Source organism: Pongo abelii, chromosome 7, assembly GCF_028885655.2.
Source record: "Pongo abelii isolate AG06213 chromosome 7, NHGRI_mPonAbe1-v2.0_pri, whole genome shotgun sequence".
Classification (NCBI taxonomy): domain Eukaryota; kingdom Metazoa; phylum Chordata; class Mammalia; order Primates; family Hominidae; genus Pongo; species Pongo abelii.
The window spans coordinates 41,378,220-41,402,096 of record NC_071992.2 but is presented as its reverse complement, the minus strand read 5'-3'; the positions used below and the strand labels follow the sequence as shown (position 1 = coordinate 41,402,096).

Genomic DNA, 23,877 nt, shown 5'->3' with positions numbered 1-23,877 from the left:
ATAATATATTACTATAATATATTACAGTAATATATGATATATACATTTATTATATATTATTATATGTAATAAATGAATTATATAGATATATAAAGATATATAATACATGAATTATGACATAGCAACAAAAATAATTAAATCATGTCCCATGCAGTACAGCAACATGGATAAAGGTAGACATCATTATCATATATGAACTAACTCAGAAACCGAAAATCAAATACCATGTGTTCTCACCTGTAAGTGGAAGCTAAAAACTAGGTACACACAGACATAGAAATGGAAATAATAGGCACCAGGAACCCCAAAAGTGGGGAAGAATCTGGGTTAGAGTTGAAAAATAACTGACTGGGGACAACGTTCATTATTCAGGTGACAGGCACACTACATGTCAAAACTTCACCAATACCTGCACATGTACCTCTGTGAATATATAAAAATTTAAAAATAAATTGTTTAACATATCAAAAAATTTAGAATAATAATTTCTAATAAAAAAATAAATTAAAAATTTGGAAAAATAATCTAAATAAAACTGTAAACTTCACAAAGCTATAGAAATTGAACAAAACACTCTTAAGGAACCAGTGGATCAAAGAAGGAATCACTAAGGAAATTAGAAAATACTTACAGACAAATAGAAATATAAACACAATATTCCAAAACTTATGGAATGCAGTGAAAAAGTTCTGTGGGGAAAATTTATTAGTATAAATGCTTACAACAAAAAAGAAGAGAAATTTAAAATCAACAACCTAACTTTACAACTTGAGATAGAAAAATAAATAAACAAATAAACTAAATTCTAGCAGAAAGAAGGAAATAAAGATTAAAGTGGAGATAAAATACAGAGTAAAACAATAAACTTAATGAAACCAAAAATTGGTTCTTTGAAAAGATGAACAAAATTGACAAACCTTTATCTAGATGTACTAATAAAGACAGAAAACTCAAATTACTAAAGTCAGGAATAAAAGTGAGAACATTACTACCAATTCTACAGAAGTAGAAAGGATTATAAGAATACCAAGACCAGTTGTTTACCAATGAACTAGATTAGCTTGATAAAACTGACAAATTCCTAGAAACACAAAACCTATCAACACTATGAAGAACTTAAAAACCTGAACAGACTCCTAACTCATAAGGAGATTTAATTAATAATTTAATTAATTAATTAATAATCATAAGCCTTCCTATGAAGAAACTTTCTGGACATAATGCCTTCAAATATGTAAAGAAGAATTAACACCAGTTCTTCTCAAATTTTTCCAAAAATATGAAGAAGAGGAAATATCTTCTAACTCATTTTATAAGGCCAACATTATCCTGATATCAAAGCCAGACAAATATACTACAAAGAAAAAATACAGACCAATAACCATTATGAACATAGATGCAGAATCCTCAGTAAAATGCTGGTAAACTGCACTATATTAGGAGTATACACTATGACCAATTGAGATTTCTGGAATGCAAGGATGGTTCAATATATGATAGCTGATCAATATAATAACCACATTAATAGAATGAAGGAGAAAAACAAAATGATCATCTTAATTGATAAAGAAAAGGCATTTAACAAAATTCAACACCTTTCATGACACAAACACTCAAAGTACACTCAGTCATGAGGCAGAAGGAAACTACCTCAACATGATAAAAATCCATATACAAAAATCCCACAGCTGACATTATACTTAATGATAAGACTTCAAAGCTTCTCCGCTAAGATCAGGAACAGGGCAAGGATACTTCCTTTCACCACTTCTCTTCAACATTGTACTGGAAGTTCTAGCCAGAGATGTTAGGCAAGAAAAAGAAATAAAAGGCATCCAAATTGGAAAGGAACAATTAAAGCTTTTCTGTTTCCAGAGGACATAATTTTATAGGTAGAAAACTCTAAGGATTACCCCAAACAGTTAGAATTAACAATGTATTCAGCAAAGTGGCAAAATACAAAATCAACATACAAAAACTGGTTTCATTTCTATACAGTAACAATGAACACTCTGAAAGGGATATTATGAATACATTTCCATTTATGATAGCATCAAAAAGTACTTAAAACAAAGTACTTAAGAATTAATTTAACAAAGCAGTTTAGGATGTCCATACTATTCAAAGTGATCTATAGATTCAATACAATTACTATAAAAATCCCAAGGATTTTTTTGCAGAAATGGAAAAATTTATACTAAAATTCATATAGAATCTCAAGGAACCCCAAAAACAATCTTGAAAAAGAAGAACAAAGCTAAAAGAGTCACAGTTCCCAATTTCAAAACTTACTAGGAAGCTACAGGAAAGAAAACAGTGCGGTACTGGCATAAAGACTAATATATTACCAATGGAATAGAATAAATAGCCCATAAACAAATGCTTGCATATATGGTTAAGAGATACTACTGAATTTTTACAAGGGTGCTGAGACCATTCAATGGAGAGAGGACAGTCTTTTCAACAAATGGTGCTGGAGAAACTGGATGTCCACAAGCAAAAGAATAAAACTGAACCTTTACCTAACACCACATACAAAGATGAACTTGAAATGGATTATATAGGTAAACATAAGACCTTAAAACTATAATACTCTTAGAATAAAATATAGGGCAAAGGCTTCATAATATTGATTTGGCCAGTCATTTATTGGATATGACACCAAAAGTACATGCAACAAAAGAAAAAATAGACTAATTGGATTTCATAGTTGTTTTTAAATTGTGCATTAAAAGACACTATCAACAGAGTAAAAAGGCAACTCAAAGAATGAAAGAAAATATTTTAAAATCATATCATAAGAGAGTAATATCCAAAATATATAGAGAATTCCTAAAACTCAACAACAAAAAAAGATGATTTAAAAATGGGAATAGCATTTAAATAGACATTTCCCTAAAGAAGATATACAAATGGTCAATAAGCACATGAAAATATGCTCAAAATCACAAATCATTAGGGAAATGCAAATCAAAATTACAGTGAGATACCACTTCACACCCATTAGGATGGCTACTACTGAAAAAAAAAAAAAAACAGAAAGTAAGTGTTGGTGAGGATGTGGAGAAACTGGAATCATTATGCATGGCTAGTAGAAATGTAAAATGGTATAGCCACTGTGGAAGACAGTGGAGCAGTTCCTCAAAAATTTAAAAATAGAACTACCAGGTGATCCAGCAATTCTACTTCCAGGTATATACCCCCAGAAATTGAAAGCACAGTTTTGAAGATATATTTATACTGCCATGATTATAGTGGCATTGTTTATAATAGCTAAAACATGGAATGATTCCAAATGTTCATCAACAGGTGAATAGATAAACAAAATGCAGAATGTACATACAACGGAATAGTAGTCAGCTTTAAAAATGAAGGAAATTCTGACATACTACAGTATAGCTGAAACTTGAGGGCCTTATGCTAAGTGAAATATGCCAGTCACAGAAAGAAAAATACTATATTATTCCTCTTATATGAGATACCTATAATAGTCAAATTTATAGAGTCAGAAAGTAGAATGGTGGTTTTTCAGGGGATCAGAGGAGGTAGGAATGGGGAGTTATTGTTTAATGAAATGAGTTTCAGTTTTACAAAATGAAAAGATTTATGAAGATAGAGGGTGGTGATGGTTTTAGAGCATTATGAATGTATATAATACCACTGAATTGTACACTTAAAAAGGTTAAAATGGCAATTTTTATATTACATGCATTTTACCACAAGAAAAAATGGAAGAAAATGCATTGGTTAGTACATTGTCAAAATGAGTATAACCAGAAAAATAATTTTAAAACACTTTAATTTTTGTAGTTCTAATTACCATATCAGGACCACACATGGAACCATCTTGTACAAATGTTTCATCTCTGTCTTCACCTGCATAATATGATGTGATTGCAATAGGTATATTTACTGGAGGTGGCGTCTTCCTGGGTAGGTATGTAGACACACATGTTTGGTCTCGTACATGTGCATAAATCACAGATAAATTTGGACGTGATATTAAGTCTCTGTGTTCCCATGTACAGACTAATTTTCCACATAGAATATGTCTAGAAGCACAAGGAAGAAAAAAATTACCTTATTGTTTATTGAGGTAACAGAGGTTGCTGATATAGTGAAATTTTTAAAAAGTGATTTACTAATTTAAATCCAAATTTCAACAATTTTCTCTCAGTACATATTTTTTTGCACAATGACTTAGGTTATGATTCTTTTTTGTTTCATGAGGCAATCTGGCAAGTGAAAAACTAATGGTTTTTACACGATGACAGCTGTGATCTGTTCCACAATAGCTGCTGAAATTTGAGAAAATGATCTCTGGTCTTCAGTTTTTTCAATAGAAAATGGGATAAGTAATTCTTATACACATTTGATGTATATAAATTGTATATTTATAACCTATATTATAAATATATAATATATGTAAGCTGCGTAACAATGTCTAGCTCATCACAACAATAAACAGAGGCCATTTTTATGGTCATTGTTATTTTAACATTATAGGCGCTGAACAAACGTTCTTGTAGGCAGTGGATAATATTGTCCAGCTCAGATTATGTAATGAAGAAAACCTGACCCCCAACATTCGATTTTACTGCGTATAATATATTTCTTAGGATTTTAACAATCTCTAACCTACATTCCAAACAGTTTTATAATTTTCTAAATACATACTGAAAAAGACAATATGCAGTGCCACAGTTTCCAAAATTGTCTCCTCTGGTATTAATTTCATCATAACAGAAAATCGGAGCACCTCTTGAACCTATGAACAACAACAAAAACTTAAGTAAATTACAATACAGAATTTAAGTTATATTAAAGAAATGATAGACTCAATCTGGAAATTACAATGTGATCCATAAGAAAGTTTATAATTACCCAGGACCAAAAAGTTTCTGGGGGCAGAGCTACGATTAAAAAACAAACTCCTTTTTATAAGCCTAGAAGACTTTCTTCTGCAGCAAACAGAAAACAAACAACATTATTGGAATGCTTCTGTATTGTTAGACAAATAAGCAACTGTCGCCCTATTTCCTATAAATTATTTACTTCCTACCTTACTTCCCCACCTGTTGTAAAAATGCTGTTTACTCTTATTCCAAATGAAACAGTAGAAAAATAGTATCTGTAGTGCAATAATGATGATAAACACAAAGAACAGTTCATTTAACTCTCCTTGCTCCACACTAGAGTCATCATCCATTATTAGATTATTAGATCCTGATAATTATTATTAGATCCTAATAATCACTAAATAAAAATTGTTGAATTTTAAATTAGAAAGAATATCAATGTTCATCTATTTCAGTCCTTTATATATTTAGTTATGTCTAATTTTAAAATTGTGAAAAATTCAAACATCTATAATAACTCTTCTATTACTTTGACTCAGTAGTTTAGAGGTAGCTTACATTGATCATGTTAGTCATATGTAATCAAAATAGAGGTCATTTGTTGTTACCACTATTAATTGACAGGAGAGCTCTCTTCAATAATTTCACAGATTTTCATACTTGGAGAACATGATCTGTAAATTTCACTCTGTTAAGGAGCACAATCCATACATGTACAAGGTGCTACAGAACAATAATACTTCGACAATAATATATATTAAGGCTTTTTGGAGTATCCACCTTACTTTTCTCACGGTTTAAATCAGCGTCTCAAAATATAAAGTTTCCTTCCAGATCTACCTTCATCCAAAGTAGGCGATCTCCTATCTGTACTTATTTGGAGTTTTCAAGCTATCTCTATATATTTATCTATTCCATTGGCTAAAAGGAAGTATAAAATTTTTAAGGAAAAGCTTCACTATCCTATTTTATCACCTAGCCATAATTTGTCAGCCAAAGGAAGAACTTTGTCTGAAATAGTCAAAAGATTGTTGACTATTCATAATTATCCAAAAGAAACTTCTGAAAGATATTTATAAATTTAAGGATGTCCAAGATTAAATGGCTAAAAACACAATTGCTTCCTAATTTTATGCAATACTAAGTTCCATACATGATTTTACTTTTTCAAACATTTCAGAATATCTTTCAGTGAACTGAGAGGTAAAAGATGCCTTCAGGACCCCAAAGCAGCCTTCACATCTTTACTGTGTTTTCCAGATTATCATAAATGTTAGTGTCTATGTGTTCATTAAAGGTCAAGTCATATTATAGGAATATTTACCTAACTGCCCAGTGCTCATCAAAGCTCCATCACCTGTTTATAGTCTGTTTCTTAAATCCAGAGCAATCGTAGCTTTAGATAAATTAGTTGAAGCATCCTCAGACCTTGTATAAGGATTACATTTAAATTTTATAGTGCTATATACTAAATAAGCCTGAACATAGATGCTGAAAACCCTGAACATATTTTATTAGTTGAATAAATAATCATGAAATATTGTTTATTTCTCCTTCTCACACAACTATTCAATAATCCAGCAAATCTTTTACACGTCCCTGGTAAGTATGCTTCTATGGTTTGGAAAATATCTACGGCCAGAGCCAATCTTTGTGACACTTTCATAAGAATATTGATCCACTATGGTTTTTGATAAATCATGTCTTAAAAATTGAAAAAGAAACATTACCAAGTTAGTTTTGCAAAAACTGTTCATACTTTAGTGTGGAATATAATCCTTTTTCAGAGTCTTAATCAGCGTAAGTAGTCAAACTTCTGGCCCTCTCTAGAGAAGGAGGTCTCAATGCAGCATGGCAGACATAATTCTTTGTTGTAGAGGCTATCCTGTGTATTACAAAGCATTTAGCAGCATCCCTGACCTGTACTCACTAGAAGCCAAGATTCACCCCATCCAAGCTGGGACAACCAAAAGTCTCTCCAGGCATCCTGTCTAGTGGGTGGAGGCCACCAACACTGCCAAATATCCTACAATGCACAGGAGAAGCATTCCCTACCCCCACTTCTCACAATAAAGTATGATCTGGCCTAAATTATCACTAGTGCTGAGGTTGAGAAACCCTTATATAACTGTTGGATTAGCACTTAACATTTGTCTAGATGATATACAACCCAACTTGGTCATAAAGCCCTCTAATAATATATGGAACTTTACAACTAATGAGACTTTCAGCCTTATTGAGGGCAAACATAACCACAAGCCAAATAACACCAAAGGTAATAACATCATTTTGTATTATACCTACAATAGGAAGTTTCTGCATCTGCAGAGATAACACTGAAGAGGAGCATGCTGTAGGGGCCAGACATTTCCAGAAACAAAATTTAGTAAAGAGCTTAGAAAAAGGTGGTAACCATTTGAGGTGTTTTTCCTTCACTGGTTTGATTTTTTTGAAAAAAAAAAGCTTAATACTTAACCTTGTTCTTTTACCATAGATCTACAGATTTCCCTATTTTAAATGTCATTGCTTGATAAATAAGCTATGTCTTTCAATGTGACAACTTCATTAGTATATTTTGTCCAGAAATCAACAATCTGGGGGGGCATGATAATTTGTATTAGGCCTGTGGTATAAGAATTCTTATTGTCTGTTTCCTACAAATAGCATATAGGTTTTACCATGCAAAACTAATGCCTACGTCAGAATTATATCAAACCATGCTCAAGGATCATTTTAGCCGACCATGACAGGTCATAGATGACCTAGTCAAATAATTGGATATTTGTAGGGAACGCATGTCATAATCTAATAATAATAATACTACCTTATATTTACTGAGTACAGTCATGAGTTGCTTAATGACGAGGATATGTTCTGAGCAATGTATCCACTGTCGTGTGAACATCATACAGTGTACTTAAACAAACCTAGATGGTATAGCCTGCTACACACCTAGGCTATATGGTGTAGCCTATTGCTCCTAGGCTGCAAACCCGTATAGCATGTTATTGTACAAAGAATTGGATTTAATATGCGTTGAAATACAGCTGCCATTGAGGGTAAATTTTCATCAGGCTTCTATTGCCCTCAGGGGGCTAGCAAAGTAAAATTGTTTTTCAAAAATAAGTACAAAAACTGGTAGTCAAGTCCAGAATTATCACGTCCTAGATGCATTAACACATGGTCACTAGAAGTGGACATACATTATTTTAAAATCAAGATGCTTTAGAAGTCATGCTTGCCTTCCAAAAAAAAAAAAAAATTGTACTCTTTGGGACAAATACCTGTGTACTCCCACAGTTCTCACAAAGGACTTTAAAATCTCTCAAAATCACTGATAATACTAAATAAACAGTGAATAGCATAACCTGGAAGACACCTGATTGGCAATCCACTATGTGGCTCTAATTTTATCTGCCTAGCATTGAGTCCTGGCTTTACTTAAAGAAACATTAGATCATAGATCTGAAGTACTGTCCCATTCCTCTTAATTTTACTGGTCATTTGTTTGTATGGTTTTGTTTTTGTTTTTGTTTCCCAAGACGGTGTCTTGCTCTGTCGCCCAGGCTGGAGTGCAGTGGCGTGATCTCAGCTCACTGCAACCTCGGCCTCCTGGATTCAAGCGATTCTCCCGCCTCATCCCAAGCACACCCGGCTAATTTTTGTATTTTCAGTAGAGACAGGGTTTCACCATGTTGGCCAGGCTTGTCTTGAACTCCTGACCTTATGATCTGCCCGCCTTGGCCTCCCAAAGTGCTGGGATTACAGGCATGAGCGACTGCACCCAGCTGTTTGTTTGTATGTTAACAATGTTTTAAAGTCTATAGCTGATCTCAGAGGAGCCAAGAAGGCCGAATAGGAACAGCTCCGGTCACAGCTCCCAGCGCGAGCGACGCAGAAGACGGGTGATTTCTGCATTTCCATCTGAGGTACCGTGTTCATCTCACTAGGGAGTGCCAGACAGTGGGCGCAGGTCAGTGGGTGAGTGCACCGTGCGCCAGCCAAAGCAGGGGCGAGGCATTGCCTCACTCGGGAAGCGCAAGGGGTCAGGGAGTTCCCTTTCCAGGGGTGACAGACGGCACCTGGAAAATCGGGCCACTCCCACCCAAATACTGTGCTTTTCCGACGAGCTTAGGAAACGGTGCCCCAGGAGAGTATAGCCCGCACCTGGCTCAGAGGGTCCTACGCCCACGGAGTCTCCCTGATTGCTAGCACAGCAGTCTGAGATCAAACAGCAAGTCGGCAGCGAGGCTGGGGGAGGGGCGCCCGCCATTGCCCAGGCTCGCTTAGGTAAACAAAGCAGCCTGGAAGCTTGAACTGGGTGGAGCCCACCACAGCTCAAGGAGGCCTGCCTGCCTCTGTAGGCTCCACCTCTGGGGGCAGGGCACAGACAAACAAAAAGACAGCAGTAACCTCTGCAGACTTAAATGTCCCTGTCTGACAGCTGTGAGGAGAGCAGTGGTTCTCCCAGCACGCAGCTGGAGATCTGAGAACGGGCAGACTGCCTCCTCAAGTGGGTCCCTGACCCCTGACCCCCGAGCAGCCTAACTGGGAGGCACCCCCCAGCAGGGGCAGACTGACACCTCACACGGCCAGCCAGGTACTCCAACAGACCTGCAGCTGAGGGTCCTGACTGTTAGAAGGAAAACTAACAGAAAGGACATCCACACCAAAAACCCATCTGTACATCACCATCATCAAAGACCAAAAGTAGATAAAACCACAAAGATGGGGAAAAAACAGAGCAGAAAAACAGGAAACTCTAAAAAGCAGAGTACCTCTCCTCCTCCAAAGGAACGCAGTTCCTCACCAGCAACGGAACAAAGCTGGACGGAGAATGACTTTGACGAGCTGAGAGAAGAAGGCTTCAGACAATCAAATTACTCCGAGCTACGGGAGGATATTCAAACCAAAGGCAAAGAAGTTGAAAACTTTGAAAAACATTTAGACGAATGTATAACTAGAGTAACCAATACAGAGAAGTGCTTAAAGGAGCTGATGGAGCTGAAAGCCAAGGCTCGAGAACTACGTGAAGAATGCAGAAGCCTCAGGAGCTGATGCGATCAAATGGAAGAAAGGGTATCAGCCCTGGAAGATGAAATGAATGAAATGAAGCGAGAAGGGAAGTTTAGAGAAAAAAGAATAAAAAGAAACGAGCAAAGCCTCCAAGAAATGTGGGACTATGTGAAAAGACCAAATCTACGTCTGATTGGTGTACCTGAAAGTGACGGGGAGAATGGAACCAAGTTGGAAAACACTCTGCAGGATATTATCCAGGAGAACTTCCCCAATCTAGCAAGGCAGGCCAACATTCAGATTCAGGAAATACAGAGAACGCCACAAAGATACTCCTCGAGAAGAGCAACTCCAAGACACATAATTGTCAGATTCACCAAAGTTGAAATGAAGGAAAAAATGTTAAGGGCAGCCAGAGAGAAAGGTCGGGTTACCATCAAAGGGAAGCCCATCAGACTAACAGCGGATCTCTCAGCAGAAACCCTACAAGCCAGAAAAGAGTGGGGGCCAATATTCAACATTCTTAAAGAAAAGAATTTTCAACCCAGAATTTCATATCCAGCCAAACTAAGCTTCATAAGTGAAGGAGAAATAAAATACTTTACAGACAAGCAAATGCTGAGAGATTTTGTCACCAGCAGGCCTGCTCTAAAAGAGCTCCTGAAGGAAGCGCTAAACATGGAAAGGCACAACCGGTACCAGCCACTGCAAAATCATACCAAAATGTAAACACCATCGAGACTAGGAAGAGACTGCATCAACTAACAAGCAAAATAACCAGCTAACATCATAATGACAGGATCAAATTCACACATAACAATATTAACTTTAAATGTAAATGGACTAAATGCTCCAATTAAAAGACACAGACTGGCAAATTGGATAAAGACTCAAGACCCATCAGTGTGCTGTATTCAGGAAACCCATCTCACGTGCAGAGACACACATAGGCTCAAAATAAAAGGATGGAGGAAGATCTACCAAGCAAATGGAAAACAAAAAAAGGCAGGGGTTGCAATCCTAGTCTCTGATAAAACAGACTTTAAACCAACAAAGATCAAAAGAGACAAAGAAGGCCATTACATAATGGTAAAGGGATTAATTCAACAAGAGGAGCTAACTATCCTAAATATATATGCACCCAATACAGGAGCACCCAGATTCATAAAGCAAGTCCTGAGTGACCTACAAAGAGACTTAGACTCCCACACATTAATAATGGGAGACTTTAACACCCCACTGTCAACATTAGACAGATCAACGAGACAGAAAGTCAACAAGGATACCCAGGAATTGAACTCAGCTCTGCACCAAGCGGACCTAATAGACATCTACAGAACTCTCCACCCCAAATCAACAGAATATACATTTTTTTCAGCACCACACCACACCTATTCCAAAATTGACCACATACTTGGAAGTAAAGCTCTCCTCAATAAATGTAAAAGAACAGAAATTATAACAAACTATCTCTCAGATCACAGTGCAATCAAGCTAGAACTCAGGATTAAGAATCTCACTCAAAACCGCTCAACTACATGGAAACTGAAAAACCTGCTCCTGAATGACTACTGGGTACATAACGAAATGAAGGCAGAAATAAAGATGTTCTTTGAAACCAACGAGAACCAAGACACAACATACCAGAATCTCTGGGATGCATTCAAAGCAGTGTGTAGAGGGAAATTTATAGCACTAAATGCCCACAAGAGAAAGCAGGAAAGATCCAAAATTGACACCCTAACATCACAATTAAAAGAACTAGAAAAGCAAGAGCAAACACATTCAAAAGCTAGCAGAAGTCAAGAAATAACTAAAATCAGAGCAGAACTGAAGGAAATAGAGACACAAAAAACCCTTCAAAAAATAAATGAATCCAGGAGCTGGTTTTTTGAAAGGATCAACAAAATTGATAGACCGCTAGCAAGATTAACTGGGAATATACCCAAAGGACTATAAATCATGCTGCTATAAAGACACATGCACACGTATGTTTCTTGCGGCATTATTCACAATAGCAAAGACTTGGAACCAACCCAAATGTCCAACAATGATAGACTGGATTAAGAAAATGTGGCACATATACACCATGGAATACTATGCAGCCATAAAAAATGATGAGTTCACATCCCTTGTAGGGACATGGATGAAATTGGAAAACATCATTCTCAGTAAACTATCACAAGAACAAAAAACCAAACACCGCATATTCTCACTCATAGGTGGGAATTGAACAATGAGAACACATGGACACAAGAAGGGGAACATCACATTTCGGGGACTGTTGTGGGGTGGGGGGAGGGGGGAGGGATAGCGTTAGGAGATATACCTAATGCTAGATGACGAGTTGGTGGGTGCAGCGCACCAGCATGGCACATGTATACATATGTAACTTACCTGCACGTTGCACACATGTACCATAGAGCCTAAAGTATAATAATAATAATAATAATAATAATAAAAAAAAAAAGAAAAAAGAAGAATCAAATAGATGCAATAAAAAATGATAAAGGGGATATCACCACTGATCCCACAGAAATACAAACTACCATCAGAGAATATTACAAACACCTCTACGCAAATAAACTAGAAAATCTAGAAGAAATGGATAAATTCCTTGACACATACACCCTCCCAAGACTAAACCAGGAAGAAGTTGAATCTCTGAATAGACCAATAACAGGAGCTGAAATTGTGGCAATAATCAATAGCTCACCAACCAAAAAGAGTCCAGGACCAGATGGGTTCACAGCCGAATTCTACCGGAGGTACAAGGAGGAGCTGGTACCATTCCTTCTGAAACTATTCCAATCAATAGAAAAAGAGGGAATCCTCCCTAACTCATTTTATGAGGCCAGCATCATCCTGATACCAAAGACGGGCAGAGACACAACAAAAAAAGAACATTTTAGACCAATATCCTTGATGAACATTGATGCAAAAATTCTCAATAAAATACTGGCAAACAGAATCCAGCAGCACATCAAAAAGCTTATCCACCATGATCAAGTGGGCTTCATCCCTGGGATGCAAGGCTGGTTCAATATACGCAAACCAATAAATGTAATCCAGCATATAAACAGAACCAAAGACAAAAACCACATGATTATCTCAATAGATGCAGAAAAGGCCTTTGACAAAATTCAACAACCCTTCATGCTAAAAGCTCTCAATAAATTAGGTATTGATGGGACATATCTCAAAATAATAAGAGCTATCTATGACAAATCCACAGCCAATATCATACTGAATGGGGAAAAACTGGAAGCATTCCCTTTGAAAACTGGCACAAGACAGGGATGCCCTCTCTCACCACTTCTATTCAACGTAGTGTTGGAAGTTCTGGCCAGAGCAATTAGGCAGGAGAAAGAAATCAAAGGTATTCAATTAGGAAAAGAGGAGGTCAAATTGTCCCTGTTTGTAGATGACATGATAGTATATCTAGAAAACCCCATTGTCTCAGCCCAAAATCTCCTTAAGCTGATAAGCAACTTCAGCAAAGTCTCAGGATACAAAATCAATGCACAAAAATCACAAGCATTCTTATACACCAATAATAGACAAACAGAGAGCCAAATCATGAGTGAACTCCCATTCACAATTGCTTCAAAGAGAATAAAATACCTAGGAATCCAACTTACAAAGGATGTGAAGGACCTCTTCAAGGAGAACTACAAACCACTGCTCAAGGAAATAAAAGAGGATACAAACAAATGGAAGAACATTCCATGCTCATGGGTAGGAAGAATCAATATCGTGAAAATGGCCATCCTTCCCAAGGTAATTTACAGATTCAATGCCATCCCCATCAAGTTACCAATGACTTTCTTCACAGAATTGGAAAAAACTACTTTAAAGTTCATATGGAACCAAAAAAGAGCCCGCATCGCCAAGTCAATCCTAAGCCAAGAGAGCAAAGCTGGAGGCATCACACTACCTGACTTCAAACTATACTACAAGGCTACAGTAACCAAAACAGCATGGTACTGGTACCAAAACAGAGATATAGATCAATGGAACAGAACAGAGCCCTCAGAAATAATGCCACATATCTACAACTATCTGATCTTTGACAAACCTGACAAAAACAAGAAATGGGGAAACGATTCCCTATTTAATAAATGGTGCTGGGAAAACTGGCTAGCCATATGTAGAAAGCTGAAACTGGATCCCTTCCTTACACCTTATACAAAAATCAATTCAAGATGGATTAAAGACTTAAATGTTAGACCTAAAACCACAAAAACCCTAGAAGAAAACCTAGGCATTACCATTCAGGACATAGGCATAGGCAAGGACTTCATGTCTAAAACACCAAAAGCAATGGCAACAAAAGCCAAAATTGACAAATGGGATCTAATTAAACTACAGAGCTTCTGCACAGCAAAGGAAACTACCATCAGAGTGAACAGGCAACCTACAAAACGGGAGAAAATTTTTGCAACCTACTCATCTGACAAAGGGCTAATATCCAGAATCTACAATGAACTCCAACAAATTTACAAGAAAAAAACAAACAACCCCATCAAAAAGTGGGCAAAGGACATGAACAGACACTTCTCAAAAGAAGACATTTATGCAGCCAAAAAACACATGAAAAAATGCTCACCATCACTGGCCATCAGAGAAATGCAAATCAAAACCACAATGAGATACCATCTCACACCAGTTAGAATGGCAATCATTAAAAAGTCAGGAAACAACAGGTGCTGCTGAAGAGGATGTGGAGAAATAGGAACACTTTTACACTGTTGGTGGGACTGTAAACTAGTTCAACCCTTGTGGAAGTCAGTGTGGCGATTCCTCAGGGATCTAGAACTAGAAATACCATTTGACCCAGCCATCCCATTACTGGGTATATACCCAAAGGACTATAAATCATGCTGCTATAAAGACACATGCACACATATGTTTATTGCGGCATTATTCACAATAGCAAACACTTGGAACCAACCCAAATGTCCAACAATGATAGACTGGATTAAGAAAATGTGGCACATATACACCATGGAATACTATGCAGCCATAAAAAATGATGAGTTCATGTCCTTTGTAGGGACATGGATGAAATTGGAAATCATCATTCTCAGTAAACTATCGCAAGAACAAAAAACCAAACACCACATGTTCTCACTCATAGGTGGGAATTGAACAATGAGAACACATGGACACAGGAAGGGGAACATCACACTTCGGGGACTGTTGTGGGGTGGGGGGAGGGGGGAGGGATAGCATTGGGAGATATACCTAATGCTAGATGACGAGTTAGTGGGTGCAGCGCACCAGCATGGCAAATGTATACATATGTAACTTACCTGCACATTGCGCACATGTACCATAAAACCTAAAGTATAATAATAATAATAATAAACAATAATAAAGTTTTACTGGAACATAAAAAAAAAATAAAGTCTATAGCTATTGTCTTGCCATATGGTACAAATAATGATTCTGTTAGAAAAGCAGAACAAAATTATGAAAATCATCAAAACCTCCATCTCACCTTCTCCTTAAATTCCTGGCAGTCACATTGCTGTAGACAATATTTAGAGATCTATGACCTGGTTAGAGAAGACCTCAAGGGAGGGCTAAGAATGAAAAATTTCACTCTCTCAGAGAACATGCACTGCATACGTTCAGGAATTTGTATCTTCCAATGAAGCAAATGACATTTATAGGAAATTATCAAAATGGACTAGATTGGTAATGAACTGAAGCCCTCACTTATCAGCAAGTGCTTTGAAACCCAACTAATCAGTGATTAGCCCTGCTTTCCTCTGATTAAAAAACCTTGTTTCCTTTAAACTAAACCCTCACCACAAATTCTATATGATAATTTGAAAAACTGCATTTTCACTTGAGGTTTCTTTTCTGTAGGAACAAGAATTCCATATAAATTCAGAGAGGTTTTTTGTTGTTGAATTTCACAATCATGAAAATTTTGTTTTTGCGCCAGGCGCAGTGGCTCGTGTCTGTAATCCCAGCACTTTGGGAGGACAATGTGGGCAGATCCCTTGAGGCTAGGAGTTTGAGACAAGCCTGGCCAACATGGTGAAACACTGTCCTGTCTCTACTAAAAACACAAACTTAGCCACCCATGATGGTGTGCTCCTGTAATCCCAGCTACTCCGTAGGCTGCGGCAGGAGGATCGCTTGAACCCAGGAGGCGGAGGTTACAGTGAGCTGAGATCAGGCCACTGCACTCCAGCCTGGGCGACAAAGAGAAACTCCATCTCAAAAAAGAAAAAGAAAAGATAATTTTGCTTTTTCTTTAACACTAATATACATTATGCAAGAATTCAGTCATTAACACATACGTTTACATTTTTGTTCCATAAAATTCAATAACAGACTTTGGAATAATCAGAATTTAGGGACTAAGAAGAAAATTATGATTATTACCTCTTCCGATTAAATCATCACATTGTTTGTCAAAAGTCCGACACTTTCCTTGAAAACAGAAGGCTCCACCTGAATCACAATATTCTCCATCACGTACATAAGTGTCAGGCAAACAGTATGGAAGGTCCCCATTGCAATATTCAGTGAAATCACATTCTTTATCAGCTGATTTCCTACAAATCGTATTAACCGGTTTGAACTAGGAGGAAAGAGAAACATAAAACTTTAAATATCAATGATATTTAAGTTTTATTTCTCTGTAGGCTCTATATGCTGGTCCATTTTTTCCTCTAAGTTTCTAATAGCAATTAGAAAATTAAATCTTCTTGTTAACTATTCAAGCATCACACAGGATTCTTAAAATATCTCCTTTTAAAGCCTGCAACATTTTTTAAATGTTTATGATGAGGATTTATCGTTTTATAAATGGCTGCTGATTTCTTCTTTAAGATTGATTTGGAGAAACCAGAAACTGCCCAACTGAGCAGAGCCAAAATGGATTATGAGTAATTTTTATATTCCCTAGCTCCACTTTGCCTTTCTTTCCTTTATGGATGTCTGCTTATCTTTGGGTTTCCAGCTTCTCTTATAAGCATTACCCATTTTTTTATGCACAAGAAATTTAATCACATAAATCATGAAGATATTCTAAGAACACGCAGGAGAAAGTTTATTTCATATTTACTTCAGATTTCATGTTGCAAAAAACTTAAAAATAACTTCCATAATTACATATTTCTGATCTGCTTCTGGGCTTCCCTTTCTGCAAATTTACTTTTGCTAAGAAGCATCTAATCATCATCTCTGAAAACTCTTCTTTCTTCAACACATGCCCCAGTCTCTTATGGCTATTGTCATTATCCTATGCAAAGTAAATAAAAATTTTCCTAGCTTTCAAAGGTCCTGAAGGCCCAGCTTATATAAAATGTATCTTCTCAAAATTGTTTTTCGCCAACTTTTTCTTAAGTTTTCAAGTATTTGCTATCTGTAGAAAGTCTCACACACATTTTCCAAGTGATGCATGAGAAGACAAATACAATATCTACTGTCACTCAAGCTTACAGAGTCAACATTTAATTCAAAACTAATGGTTCAAAGTGTTTATAGAGGAAAATTTGCACATGTATAATGAGAAAGTATCAACACTTGTTTCTTCAGAATTTGTTTCCTTTTACGAACTGGTATAAAAGGCAATCATACTTTGGTTCTAACTTTTTTTTTTTTTTTTTGAGACGGAGTCTTGCTCTGTCACCCAGGCTGGAGTGCGGTGGCGCGATCTCGGCTCACTACAAGCTCCGCCTCCCGGGTTCATGCCATTCTCCTGCCTCAACCTCCTGAGTAGCTGGGACTACAGGCGCACACCACCACACCTGGCTAATTTTTGTTTTATTTTTTAGTAGAGACAGGGTTTCACCGTGTTAGCCAGGATGGTCTCTATCTCCTGACCTCGTGATCCGCCTGCCTCAGCCTCCCAAAGTACTGGGATTACAGGCATGAGCCACTGCGCCCGGCCTATTCTAACATTTTTAAAAATACCTGTGAACACTCACTTCCTCAAATACTCTTTGAATCAAGCTTTATCATCCTATTGGCTCCTCCACTGAGAGGCAGAGAAAACTCTTTTACAAATATTTTTACTTTGTAGGTATATGGGAGTCGTGACTTTAGAATATTGAAAAACTATGTTTTCATGATCATGGAGGTAAAATTAAATAAATTGAATTGTGTTGCTCAAGAAGTGCACCTCATGGGCTCATCTTTTTTTGTTCTGGATCTCACCTTTATTATTATTATTGTTAATTATTTCAATAGTTTGGGAGAACAGGTGCAGTTTGGCTACATGGATAAGTTCTTTAGGTGTGATTTCTGAAATTTTGGTGCACCCATGACCCAAGCAGTGTACACTGCACCCAATGTGTAGTCTTTTATCCCTCACCCCACTCCCATACTTTCCCACACATCTCCAGAGTCCATTATATTACTCTTATGCCTTTGCATCCTTATAGCTTAGCTCCCACTTATAAGTGAGAACATACGATGTTTGGTTTTCCATTCCTGAGTTACTTCACTTAGAATAACAGTCTCCAATTCCATCCAGGTTACTGCAAATGCCATTATTTCATTCCTTTTTGTGGCTGAGTAGTATTCCATTGTATATGTGTGTGTGTATATATATGTGTGTGTATATATACACACACATATATATACACAATACACACACATATATACACTATATATATACATATATATATATGTACATACATATATACCACAAATTCTTTATCCACTTGTTGGTTCTTTGTCCACTTGTTGGTGGATAGTCATTTAGACTGGTTCCATATTTTTGCAATTGTGAATTGTGCTGCTATAAACATGCATAAGCAAGGGTCTTTTTCATATAATGACTTATTTTCCTTTGGGTCGATGCCCCCAGTGGGATTGCTGGATCAAATGGTAGATCTACTTTTGGTTATTTAAGGAATGTCCATAGTCCTTTCCACAGTGGTTGTACTAGTTCACATTCCCACCAGCAGTGTAAAAGTTTTCCCTTTTCACCACATCCACACCAACATCTTTTAAAAAAAATTATGGCCATTCTTGCAGGAGTAAGGTGGTATCACATTGTGGCTTTGATTCTCAATTCCCTGATAATTAGTGATGTTGAGCATTTTTTCATATGTTTGTTGGTCATTTGTATATCTTCTTTTGAGAATTGTCTATTCATGTCCTTAGCCCACTTTTTGATAGGATTATTTGTTGCTGTTGTTGTTTTTCTTCCTGATTTGTTTGCATTCCTTGTAGATTCTGGATATTGGTCCTTCGTCTGATGCACAGTTTGTGAAGATTTTCTCCTACTCTGTGTGTTGCCTGTTTACTCTGCTGATCATTTCTTTTGCTGTGCAGAAGCTTTTTAATTAAGTCCCATCTATTTATCTTTGTTTTAGTTGCATTTGATTTTCGGTCCTCAGTCACGAAGTCTTTGCCTAGGCCAATGTCTAGATGAGTTTTCACCATGTTATCTTCTAGAATTTTATGGTTTCAGATGATGTTAAATTTAAGTCTTTAATTCATCTTGATTGATTTTTGTATAAGGTGAGTGATGAGGATCCAGTTTCATTCTTCTACATGTGGCTTGCCAATTATCCCAGCGCCATTTGTTGAATAGGGTGTCCTTTCCACACTTTATGTTTTTGTTTGCTTTGTTGAAGATCAGTTGGCTGTAAGTATTTGGCCTTATTTCTGGGTCCTCTATTCTGTTCTATTTGTCTACTTGCCTGTTTTTATATCAATATCATGCTGTTCTGGTAACTATAGCTTTGTAGTATAGTGTGAAGTCTGGTAATGTGGTACCTGCAGATTTGTTCTTTTTGCTTAGTCTTTGGCTATGTGGGCTCTTTTTGTGTTCCCTATAAATTTTAGGATTGTTTTTCTAGTTCCGTGAAGAACGATGATGGTATTTTGATGAGAATTGCATTGAAATTGTAGATCGCTTTTTGCAATGTAGTCATTTTCATATTATTGATTCTACCCATCCATGAGCATGGGATGTTTCCATTTGTTTGTGTCATCTATGATTTCTTTCACCAGTGTTTTGTAGTTTTCCTTGTAGAGATCTTTCACCTCTTTGGTTAGGTATATTCTTAAGGGTTTCTTTTTGCAGCTGTTGTAAAGGGGGTTGAGTTCTCAATTTGATTCTCAGCTTGGTCGCTGTTGGTGGATAGCAGTGCTACTGGTTTGCGTACATTGATTTTGTACCCAGAAACTTATTGAATTCATTCATCAGATCCAGGAGCTTTTTTAATAAGTCTCTAGGGTTTTCTAGGTATATGATCATATCATCGGTGAACAGCCACAGTTTGACTTCCTCATTATCAATTTGGATCCCCTTTATTTTTTTCTGTTGTCTGATTGCTCTGGCTAGGACTTTCAGTACTATGTTTAATAGAAGTGGTGAAAGTGAACATCCTTATCTTGTTCCAGTTCTCAGGGGGGAATGCTTTCAACTTTTTCCCATTTAGGTATGTCCCTTCTATGCCAATTTTGCTGAAAGTCTTAATCATAAAAGAATGCTGGATTTTGTCAAATGCTTTTATGCATCTATTGAGGATCATATGATTTTTGTTTTCACTTCTGTTTATGTAGTATATTACATTTGTTGACTTTGTATGTGAAACCATCCCTGCATCCCTTGTTTAAAACCCGCTTGATCATGGTAGATTATCTTTTTAATATGCTGTTGAATTCATTTATCTAGTATTGAGCTGAGGATTTTTGCTTCTATGTTCATCAGTGATATTGGTCTGTAGTTTTCTTTTTATGTTACGTCCTTTCCTGGTTTTGGTATTAGGGTAATACTGGCTTAATAGAATGATTTAGGGAGGATTCCCTCTTTCTCTATCTTTTGGAATAGTTTCAGTAGGATTGGCACCAATTCTTTCAATGTCTGAAAGAATTCAGTTGTGAATCCATGTGGTCCTGAACTTTTTTTTGTTGGCATTTTTTTTATTACTGTTTGAATCTTGATACTCATTATCGATCTGTTCAGAGCTTCTATTTCTTTCTGGTTTAATCTAGGAGGGTTGTATATTTCCGGGAATTTATCTGTCTCCTCTAGGTTTTCTAGTTTTTGCACATATCTGTCTCCTCTAGGTTTTCTAGTTTTGCACATATAGTAGCCTTGAATTATCTTTTGTATGTCTGTAATATCAGTTGTAATGTCTCCTATTTTGTTTCTAATTGAGGTTATTTGGATCTTCTCTCTTCTTTTCTTGGTTAATCTCACTAACGGTCTACCGTATTTGTTTATCTTTTCAAAGAACCAATTTTTTGTTTCATTTATTTTTTGTATTTTTTTATTTCAATTTCATTTAGTTCTGCTCTGATCTTTGTTATTTCTCTTTTTCTGCTGGGGTTGGATTTGGTTTGTTCTTGTTTTCTGAGTTTTTTGAGGTGTGACCTTAGATTGCCTATTTGTACTCTTTCAGACTTTTTGATGTAGCCATTTAATGCTGTGAACTTTCCTCTTAGCACTGCTTTTGCTGTATCCCAGAGGTTTTGATAGGTTGTGTATTATTACCATTCAGTTCAAAAAATTTTTAAATTTCCATCTTGATTTCACTGGTGACCCAATGATCATTCAGGAGCAGGTTATTCAACTTGATATATTTGCATGGTTTTGAGGATTCCTTTTGAAGTTGATTTCCAATTGTATTGCACTGTGGTCTGAGAGAGTACTTGATAATGATTTCGATTTTCTTATATTTATTGAGACTTGTTTTGTGGTCTATCATATGGTCTATCTTGCAGTATGTTCCATGTGCTGATGAACAGAATGTACATTCTGCAGTTGTTGGGTAGAATGTTCTGTAAATATGTGTTAAGTCCATTTGTTCTAGGGTATACTTTAAGTCCATTGTTTCTTTGTTGACTTTCTGTCTTGGACCTTTCTAGTGCTCTCAGTGGAGTATTGAAGTCCCCACTATCATTTTGTTGCCATAAACCTCATTTCTGAGGTCTAGTAGTAATTGTGTGTGTATAATATATACAATATATAAAATATGGTATATATCAATATTAATAGATTTTAAAGAAGAGAGATACTGTAATACAATAATCATAATGGACTTCAATATTCCACTTTCAACAACAGACAGATAATCCACACAGAAAATTAATAAGAAAACATCAGACTCCAACTACACTTTAGACCAAATGGACCTAATAGCAACAGAATATGTATTTTTCTCAAGAACACATGAAATATGCTCCAGGATAGATCATATGTCAGGCAGCAAAATAAGTCTTAGAAAATTTAAAATGATTGAAATAGTATCAAGTATCTTTCTCACCACATTGATATAAAACAAGAAGTCAATAACAGGACTTGGAATTTGGAAATTTTACAAGTATATGAAAATTAAGCAACATACTGCTGAACAATCAATGGATCAAAGAAGAACTTAAAATGAAAATGTAAAAATATTTTGAAATATGTTGATACAAACAATAATAGTCACACAATATACTAAAACTTATCAGATGCAGCAAAAATCATTCCAGTGGGGAAGTTTATAACAATAAATATCTACATCAAAAAAGAAGAAAGATATCAAATAATCAACCTAATGTAATTACACCTCAAGGGACTAGAAAAAGCAAAATCCAAAGTTAGTAGAAAAAAGGAAGTAAAGATAAGAACAGAAATAAATGAAATAGAGGCTAGAAAAAAAGTAATGAAACTAAGAAATATTGATTAATTGTCATAGACTTTGTGAAGTTACATATTAACTTTTAGGTTTTTGTCTGATAGAATAGGAAATAATTCCTGTCATTTAGAAAAGACAACCAAATAAGTTATTGTTTTTTTCCTGTGGATATTAACCACAGGAAAATATTTGAACATAGCAATATTATGCTAACATTCTTTTGTTTCCAAATCCTATTTATCTAGTTTTGTTACTTACTCTTGAACAAGCCTATTATTCTTCCTAGTTCCCTCATTAATGAGTTGAATAAAACTCTGACACATTAATTGTATATTATGAGAGTAGCCCTTATAACTTTTTGAAAATTATGCTTTTTTCAGGGTCAATCTATTATTTTTTGCTTATTCATGTGTGTGCATGTGTGTGTGTCTGTCCAGAAATCTGTGGCAATCTCAAATAAAATGTATTATAAAAAAGAATAGCTTACTGAATTAGCATATTTCCAAAAAACAATTTTCAAATACATTGCACCCCAAATATATATCTGTTAAATAATTAGAACAAACACTGTTTTTAAAGTTAGGAAATTGCGAGCCTATAATGTGACTTGACAAGATGGGTAATGGAATTTTTTATTTTTTAAAGGTTTATTACAGATTTATTTATAATTGCCAAAATTGGGAAGTAAATGAAATGTCTTTCAACAGATAAATATATACATAAACTCTGGTACATTCATATAATTGAATAATATCCAGCTATAAAAAGCAATTAGCTACCAAGCCATGAACTATAGCTATAGAACATAGATGAACTATAAATAATATGTTGGTAATTGAAAGAAGCCAATCTGAAAAGACTACATGCGTATATTCTTACAACTATATGACATTATGAGAGACAAAAGTATAGACACAAATTTAAATCCAAACATTCTGATTTCAGTTTTGTTCTATTATGCCACATTGTTTCTCACCATGTGATATTATTTTCAATAACACCTACATATTCTTATTTACTTTTTCTTTTTAGAGATATCAACTGCTCCACTGACATACTGGATGACATTTCCATCATTCTACAATTCTCACTGTAAAACCTTCAAGGTCACCATTTTAATAAATATTTCCCACGGCCTACAAATATGCTCAAATCATTTTTTTCACTTATTATCAACTAACACGACTCTTGAGTCCACAATCACTAAATTCAGGAGAAACATGTTTCTTGGCCACTAGGTGGGAGTTTATCTTCATCAGGATGACCTTTTCTGTTTTTAACTTTATTAGAGGTTTAATTTATAACTTACATACCATAAAATTCACCTATGTTAAGTGTACACTTTGGTGATATTTTAAGAAAATTTACATAGTTGTGCAACCAGCACCACAACC

General features: G+C 35.8%; 1 protein-coding gene across 3 annotated transcripts in view; it reads right to left on the bottom strand.

Moving 5' to 3' along the window:
- Window positions 1-23,877, bottom strand: part of LOC100432897 (disintegrin and metalloproteinase domain-containing protein 5) — a 133,501-nt gene that overhangs the window by 32,119 nt on the left and 77,505 nt on the right. For all 3 annotated transcript variants that reach the window (XM_002819025.5, XM_054561493.2, XM_054561494.2), the window contains 3 exons: window positions 16,278-16,476; window positions 4,678-4,768; window positions 3,821-4,052 (listed from right to left, as the gene is read on the bottom strand). In XM_002819025.5, coding sequence (XP_002819071.3) covers window positions 3,821-4,052; window positions 4,678-4,768; window positions 16,278-16,476 — 522 coding nt within the window. The remainder of the gene's footprint in view (window positions 1-3,820; window positions 4,053-4,677; window positions 4,769-16,277; window positions 16,477-23,877) is intronic.